We start from the raw sequence: 8,089 nt of genomic DNA, 5'->3' as shown, positions 1-8,089 counted from the left end.
GTGATCTGAGAAACGTGATGGGCAATCTGGTCTCGGATCAGACATGTCTCGCTCTTGTGACATACATGCGGCTTGGTGTGGGATTAACCGAGAGAAAGTCTTCTGAGCAATACAATGGTCCATTTTAATTCAGTCTTCTAATCCCAGTAGGTATTGCAAGCACTTTCATATGACTCCGTGGAGAAAAGGTTACTGGGTCTGTGAACGACTCTCTCTCAAGGAAGAAATAACAGATAAAACAGGAAAGAAATACAAATGTCTGCTGTAAGTATAGCTGCTTTTCATTACACTGATTTTAATCTCACCATATAACTGTCTTTGACGTGTTGACAAGCTTTGATTTACAGGCGTAGAATTCTGTGTTGAGATTGAGGACTTTTTCCCTCTTCTGTGTTTAACCACGTTAACTCTAGGCAAAATGTTTCAGGAACTCCTTCTTCTCCTTTTTTTGGGAAGGGGGGGGGGGGGCCCCCTTCCCAAAAAAATAAAGAAAAATTAAATAAATAAATAGCAGATCTACAAGCTCGCAATATGCTGCCATGCGACACACTGTGTGTTTCGGTGTATATATATATATATATTTAAAAAAACAGATTAAGTGGTTAAACAGTTTTGCGTTATCCTGCAATATGGCTTTGTTGTTTCTTGGCACAGAGTGCCTGTGGCTATCACTTTATGCCCTGTTGTCAGCTGTTCTGTATTTGTTGCATTCGTGTCCTAGATTTCCCAAGAGCTAGTTACATTGTTACGTAATTTAAAAAAAAATAAAAAAAATCCCCTTAGCTGCATGAGCAAAAAAACCAAAACAATTATGTCATGTGCAAGTGGCACACTCAGCCAACTAGCAGGATTTATTGTTATATTATTTAATTTATTTGATATATATTTTATACTTTTCATTATTAACACATTAAGCTTTCAAACTATTTGGGATGGAATTAATGATGTATAAAGCATACGATCTCTCCTCCACCTGCTTGACTTTATTTGATGGTGGAATATTCTAATGTAATGTGAAATTGTGATCACATGCAGCACCGACCCTGGCTATATCCCTAATTAGTTGTGTGCCTTCATGCTTACGTTAACACTGAATCATGTGCCTCATGAAATTGACCTCGTTGTCACTTATTCTGTCAAAGACTAAATCACAATATCGGCTTCATGTTTTGACTGTAGTCCCCACCAACCTCTTGTGATTGGATGCTGCTGGTTGAACAGAAGAATGTAAGAAAACACATTGTATTTCTCCTTGGTCTTTTTGCTTTATACCCGAGAACCTCCCCATGCATTTACAATCATTTCAAAGAAGCAACACAATGAATCAACAATGTTAGTGTGCTCTTCCATTCTGCTTTTGATTTTAATGTCTCATGTGTCATAAGGCTTTGTTCAGACCGCAGGGAAATCTGATTTGTTTCGCAAATCTGATCTTTAGGACTGACTTGACCACACTGTTATTTTGACTTGATTAAACCAACTATGAGCTATGAAAGTATGAAGCCAATCTGGATAGGCCAATAATCTAATTTGGGCCGTCAGTCTGATAACATGTGACAAATGTGACCTCTCAGTGACACAGATGAACGACCCCTCATATTGTCACTCTCTCCTGTCCCGTTTCTCTTCCACAGATCAATGTCCGAGTCACCACCATGGATGCAGAGCTGGAATTTGCCATCCTGCCCAGCACAACCGGCAAACAGCTCTTTGACCAGGTATACACTGCCCACTCCCCTCTCACAGACAGACAGACCAATGGACATGTAGGCCTACTATACATACCTTGGTTAGTGAGTGACATGCTACCTGGGAAGTGCTATAGTAATAGTAAGGGTCCATTTCCACTTAATACTTATATGAAGTATGAACCCATATGCAAATGGACCCTTACTAGTTATTCTGTATTTTCTGTGCTCATGGTGTCTACGCTCAACTGTTCTATGTCCACACTCATAATGTGGTACTGGAGTCTCAACTAGAGAGAAATGTTATGTTAAGTTATGTTTTTAATATGATGTATTCTATGTAAATGGTGTGTGTATATATAAGTATATTTTGTATACCGTCACAATTCTGGCTCCTCAGGAGTAATGGGACTCAGCTGTGTTTTGTGGGGGTGGCACATAACGGGGGGGAGGGACTCAATCTGAAGGAACTTGATAAAAAGTGATGAAAGGTTTGCATCTGTATACTGACCTGACGAAGATCGGTGAAGATCGAAACGTTGTCGATTCAATAAAGTCATTCTTTACCAAAAGAATGGTGTGCGGGCCCTATACCTCCTTCCATAATTGCCTGCTGTCGAGGTGCGTGTAAAGAGGTATGCTCTGACTTTGAGATAGTCACTGAATTGTTGTAGAAGTATACAGGGAAAGGTGGGCACTCTGTTTTGGTGCCCACATTTCAGCTCTTGTTGACATATTTAAATGCATGAGCGTCGTCCAATGCGTTCAGATCGTAAAGACCATCGGGCTGAGGGAGACCTGGTTCTTCGGCCTGCAGTATCAGGACAGCAAGGGCTTCTGCACCTGGCTGAAGCTCAACAAGAGGGTGAGAAAGAGAAACACTCTCCATGGAGACCTTTATGTAACGTGCGTTCATAATCCCCAGCGTTTTGCGTGGTGGGACACAGTTGCATTTTGGCCGACGTCATGCATTGTTATGATTTTGATTATGAGCCGCTCATGTGTTCTGGTGTCACTCTCCCCCGAGGCTAATTAGCCCACTGCCCTATACTCTCATGTGTTCTCCTAATGCGACCGGGGACCCACCAGGTGACGGCACAGGATATCAAGCGGGAGAACCCTCTACTCATTAAGTTCAGGGGGAAGTTTTACCCGGAGGAGGTGGCGGAGGAACTGATCCAGGAGGCGACTCAGCGACTCTTCTTCCTGCAGGTTAGTGGGTGGAGGTGTGAACACATGGATGCTATAATAGCGATCCCTTATTCTGGGGTGAATGCTTGACAGAAATAACAGTACACAACAACAAAAATAATCGAGTACGGAGCCCAGGGGGACCCGATCAACTAAGGTGCTGTCCAGACGAGGACGTATTCTGCGTTACTCCGGTCAAGTATTTAGCCGATCTGCCCATTTTGTCACAAAGACGGCGTTTTGGGGGACTTAACCGGCTAATTTTGAAACCATCTTCCAGAGTGGGAAAGTTCGGAGACTTTGTCGTCTCCATACAGTATGTGTAGGCTACAGAGAGAATAGCCTACCGCCTATTTGCTGAAACGTTGACGCAATAGTCCCCTCGACCCCCTCCAAACTAACCTCACGTCACCAGGCTTTCCATGCAGCCCTCCAGTATCACTCACAGCTATGTTATATTTGAAAATAATATTACCAATCTGGAAAGACAAGGAAAAAAAACGGATGATCACCATTGCTACTATTAAATGGTGTAGTGTAGAATAGATTAGTGTATATAGGCTATACAAGTCCGTCCATTCCTCTCAGGCAGGTCTGACTGCAGTGCACACTCATCAAAGTGCTTCTCTTCTTGAAGTGTAACTACAAAACGGCTTTGCATTGAGAGAACCCCAGGAAGGATAAACACATTAGTTACTGTCCACATTCCTCTATAAACGGGCCTGTTTTCACCGTTCAACTGTTTCACTGAATCAATCTAAACGAGCAATTATCTGACATTCAGAGGACATTCTTTGTGTAACTTCAAAACGGCTTTGCATTGAGAGAACCCCAGGTAGGATAAACACATTGTTTACTGTCCACATTCCTCTATAAACGGGCCTGTTTTCACCGTTCAACTGTTTCACTGAATCAAGCAATTATCTGACATTCATGCATCATGCCGGCCCTCGTTGTGAGTTTTAAGATCTGCAAACTATATGAATCTCATGCTTATGTAGGCTATACTTTGTAGCCTAGTACTTCTGGCAGAAGAGGATATATGAGAATATTAGTAGGCCTTATGTCAAATCATTAAAATTGGAATGATTTGTAACGAAAAGAAAGAAAAACATCAGCTACAGTTGATTATGCCTATACTGAATGATTATGCCACAGTGCCACATATGCATTTAGCCTACAATACGCAGCTTTCTCTGGGTGTCCGGAGCTCTGTCCAGCTCTCGTCTGGACTACACGAATAATTAACATAACCGCAATATGGACGAAGGAAAGTTTTATATATCGTTTACAAACTTGCGCGGCTAACAGCCCGAGCCGCTCTTGTGTGGCAAGGGCCTAAGTATAGTGCTGTAGGGTTTAAGTGGTCAAGGACCCCCAATCAACATTTATTAGGCCACAGACCCCCTTCATTTGAAAACATATATGCCAGTGACCCCGATAAGGGAGGATCTTTACGGCTCTATAGCAGTGATTCCGAAACATATTAATTTCAAGGACCCCCAGTTTCACACGCGTTATGCTACGGACCCCCGATTTAATGGCATTTCTATCTCTGGTACCCCAATTTATATTGTAAAACCACTCTTAATTTAACTCAGAGTCACAGACCCATCAGGGTCCATTTGGTTACAAATTATCATTTAGCTGCTGGGTCCCCCCTGGAACTCCCTCAAGTACCCCTGGGGGTCCCCGGACCCCACTTTGGGAACCGCTGTAGTGTATAGGGTTTAAGTGGCTGATCTTGAGTGGTGCCAGAGATTAGCTGCTCACAGAGAGACTCGCGGACGGACGGACAGACAGACAGACTCACGGGACTGAGAGCAATGGTATGCCTTTCAGTGAGCGAAACAAAGCCAGACCACCAGTATGATATGAGCGAGGAAGAGGACGCACACAGATGTATAACCACCCTACTCGACTGACAGGAGTCTCCCAGGGGTCAATAATATCTGGTATATATATATACCTTACAGAGCTGCTGTGATATCCTGTGCTGTCACTGCTATTGTCACAGAATAATTTGCCCCAGAATTTCATTTGCCGCACTGGCAAGTGTGATCTAGTTTTGCGTACAGTCAGGTCAGACACATAAATATAAATATAAATAATTAACTGATTGGAAGTAGGTAGGAGGTCAAGGTCACGGTGACCTAAAAAAAAAAAAATGTTTTTTTTAATAGTTTTTGGAAAATGAAGCATCGTTTTGACTTTTAGAAGCCATGCACATATACTGTATATGACAGAGTCAATTTCATTCATTGCAGATTCACTGTCACTACTGTATACGTTACGAGACATGAATGCAATGTGTTATTGTATAAAACAAATGCTTCCTTGAGGAACACATACTGCAGCTCCCTGGGAGGGGGAGGGTACATGTGCATACAACCTGCAGGCTAGAAACAGGAGCTACAGGTTCATGCGAAACAGGGAAATTATATAATATCTAGGTGTGAATTAACTTAGTCATTGATGTGTTGCTGAAATTGTATACAGGTCACATTATCATAGTGTCCACACACACACACACGCACGCACATGGCCATGGATTAGTGCAGAGACTGTCGGCTACTGTACTGTCACTGTACTGTACTGTCACACCCGAAATCATCATATATACGATGTGTGTGTGTTAGGCTGTGCAACAGTGAGACACAGCCAGCTAGCCAGGGACAGACAGACAGACAGACAGACTCAGAGACACACACACAAGCTCCGTAGTGGTTGCACCACTCAAAAAGACAAAAGTGGAATGTAATATTTATGTTAATACAGGTCTTCTGACCAAGCAATTGGTTGAAATACAGGCTCTCCAGCCGTGCTGAAATGAGCATGGCTAGCACACCTAGCCGTTAGAAGGTTGTCCTCCTCCTGGCCCCGGTCTATGTATTGGGGCAGTGGCTCAGGGGCGCAGCCACTTGGGAACCGAGTTCCATCCTATAGGCTCTCCCGGAGATTATTGTCGAAGTGTCGCTGAACCCCACAATCTAAAGCGCCTTGGATAAAAGGCACATCATATTAAACCATCTGAGCCGTGGAAGCTGAAACTGAATATCCCCCGTGTCACACACACACACACGTGTCGCCGCCACTATAGCGCCCGGGATTTGAACTCGGGTCTCCCACGTGCAAGTCCAATATCCTAACCACTAGATCAAAGGGATATCCCTTATGGGACCGGGGGAGATATTAGACTTTTGAGGCCATCAAGGCAGAGGCTCTGAGCACACTGTGTGCTATACGCGCACATGCACACATGTACACGCATACATATAACGCTGCATCAGGACTTCTTTTGCTGAAAAACAATCCCCCTTTTTTGATCACATGTGTGTACAGGTGAAAGAGGGCATTCTGAACGACGACATTTACTGCCCGCCGGAGACGGCGGTCCTGCTGGCGTCGTACGCCGTTCAGACCAAACACGGAGCCTTCAGGAAGGACTACCATTCACCCGGCTACCTCAGCAGGGAGAAGCTGCTGCCACAGAGGTGTGAACTTGAAGTATAGTAACGCACAAAAATAGTATATACTGTAGTTAGTGTAGTAGGTGCTAAAAAAAGTGGAACCGAACTGACCGGCAACTGTATGAGTGGATAAAAATAATGGGGTTCCGTCATTGGTATCTCCCCGTATATGTCCCGCTCTTTAACCCTCTAACACCCGCATTAATTTCTACTTGCAAAAAATAGATTTCAACCTTACTACTACTTTGTACTACTAGCACTGACACTAAAAAAGATGTTAAAAAAAATAAAAAAATAAAGTTTGATGAAACATTTATAATAATTATATAATAATTATATAATAATATAATAAATTAATAATTTACATTTGGGGGATATCTTTCACAATAATGAATAAAACATGTTCTAGACATTCTAATGATCACAAAAAAACATATGTTACAATTATTTTACCTACTTTTATTAGGGTAAAGGTCAAAAGTTTTAGGTTAAAAAATGTTCAAAATTGCACAGAGTCCAAACATTTTTTATTTGTGTGAATTTCAGCCTCTGTGGGGGGTATTCATATGCAAATATCATGACTAATGGCATTGAATTGGCATTGCAATGAACATCACTGATGACATTCAGGTGAAAAAAGAACAGAAAAAAATAATAATAATTTAGTAATTAATTAAAATAAATTTGTTGCTAAAAAGCAACCCTGGGTGCTAGAGGGTTAAAGCTGCAAAGCAATAATATGTCAACATTTTAATGACCTATTTATTTTGGGTAGAACGCTCCCAAAAATAATTTAGTCTCTGTGACACATCTAGGGGGCCGCAATCTGCATTCAAAGATTTTCCTAGAAGCTTTGTCTTTGGTCGATTTGCCTGTCTGTTTCGTGATTGGTTAATCACTGCGACTGGGTTTTTTTCCGACCAATGACAAAGCTTCTAGGAACATCTTTGAATGCAGATTGCGGCCCCTAGATGTGTCACATGAGACCAAATTCGTTTTGGGAGCGTTCTACCCATTGCTGCCTGTCTGAATACCAAAAAAAGAAAAAAGAAAAAGGTCATTAATATTTTTGACATATTATTGCTTATAGCAGCTTTAATGAACAGAAAATATAAAAATATACATCTTCAGGGCGGGAGGCTAATTTTATCCACTCAAATGACAGAACCCCACCAAAGGCCATTTATCATGTTCAATTGTGTTCCCGTTCCAATTATGTCACTCCAATTTGTTATCCTGTATGGTATAATAGTTGAAGATTTTCACATTACCAAAAGAGATAGCTGTTACAGAACACTCCATAGCAACCAGCATAATATAGAGCCATACTTAACAAAAATAAAGATATACCGTATCACTTCTACCACCTTTAAATCGAGTGTGTTATACAAACGGAACCCGACGGACCCCGTGACTCTGAGAAGTAAATGAGCACTCACAGAGCTTTTTGAGGCTCCTTCAAATGGATGCCATGCACGGTACAATCAGCATTAACCGCAGGGTCAGTCTCGCTGGATCTCTCTTAGCTGTCATGGTCCTGATTGATCCATCTCTTCTCTTCTCCCTTAACACCAGGGTTTTGGAACAGCACAAGCTGAATAAAGATGAATGGGAGGAAAGAATCAAAGTGTGGCACCAGGAGCACAAAGGACTACTCAGGTACTTTTATTTATTGAACCGCTTAACCCATTATGACCTGAGATCAGATTCTAAAAATGTCTTTATATATCCTGACTGTTT

The 8,089-nt window shown here is 42.0% G+C and overlaps 1 protein-coding gene across 1 annotated transcript in view; it reads left to right on the top strand.

Annotated features, from left to right (window-relative positions):
* Positions 1-209: 209 nt before the first annotated feature.
* The window catches only part of LOC308322488 (moesin-like), a gene marked incomplete at its 3' end in the record, with an annotated part of 30,029 nt that continues 22,149 nt past the window's right edge, over positions 210-8,089 (top strand). The window contains exons 1-7 of the mRNA XM_080773767.1: positions 210-264; positions 1,180-1,227; positions 1,635-1,718; positions 2,458-2,553; positions 2,778-2,900; positions 6,222-6,373; positions 7,925-8,008. Coding sequence (XP_080629893.1) covers positions 256-264; positions 1,180-1,227; positions 1,635-1,718; positions 2,458-2,553; positions 2,778-2,900; positions 6,222-6,373; positions 7,925-8,008 — 596 coding nt within the window. The 5' untranslated portion in view covers positions 210-255. The remainder of the gene's footprint in view (positions 265-1,179; positions 1,228-1,634; positions 1,719-2,457; positions 2,554-2,777; positions 2,901-6,221; positions 6,374-7,924; positions 8,009-8,089) is intronic.

Source organism: Protomyctophum bolini (genome assembly GCF_963924005.1).
Source record: "Protomyctophum bolini genome assembly, chromosome: 10".
Taxonomy (NCBI): domain Eukaryota; kingdom Metazoa; phylum Chordata; class Actinopteri; order Myctophiformes; family Myctophidae; genus Protomyctophum; species Protomyctophum bolini.
The sequence above is the reverse complement of the archived record's forward strand: the minus strand, read 5'-3'. Positions and strand labels throughout refer to the sequence as shown.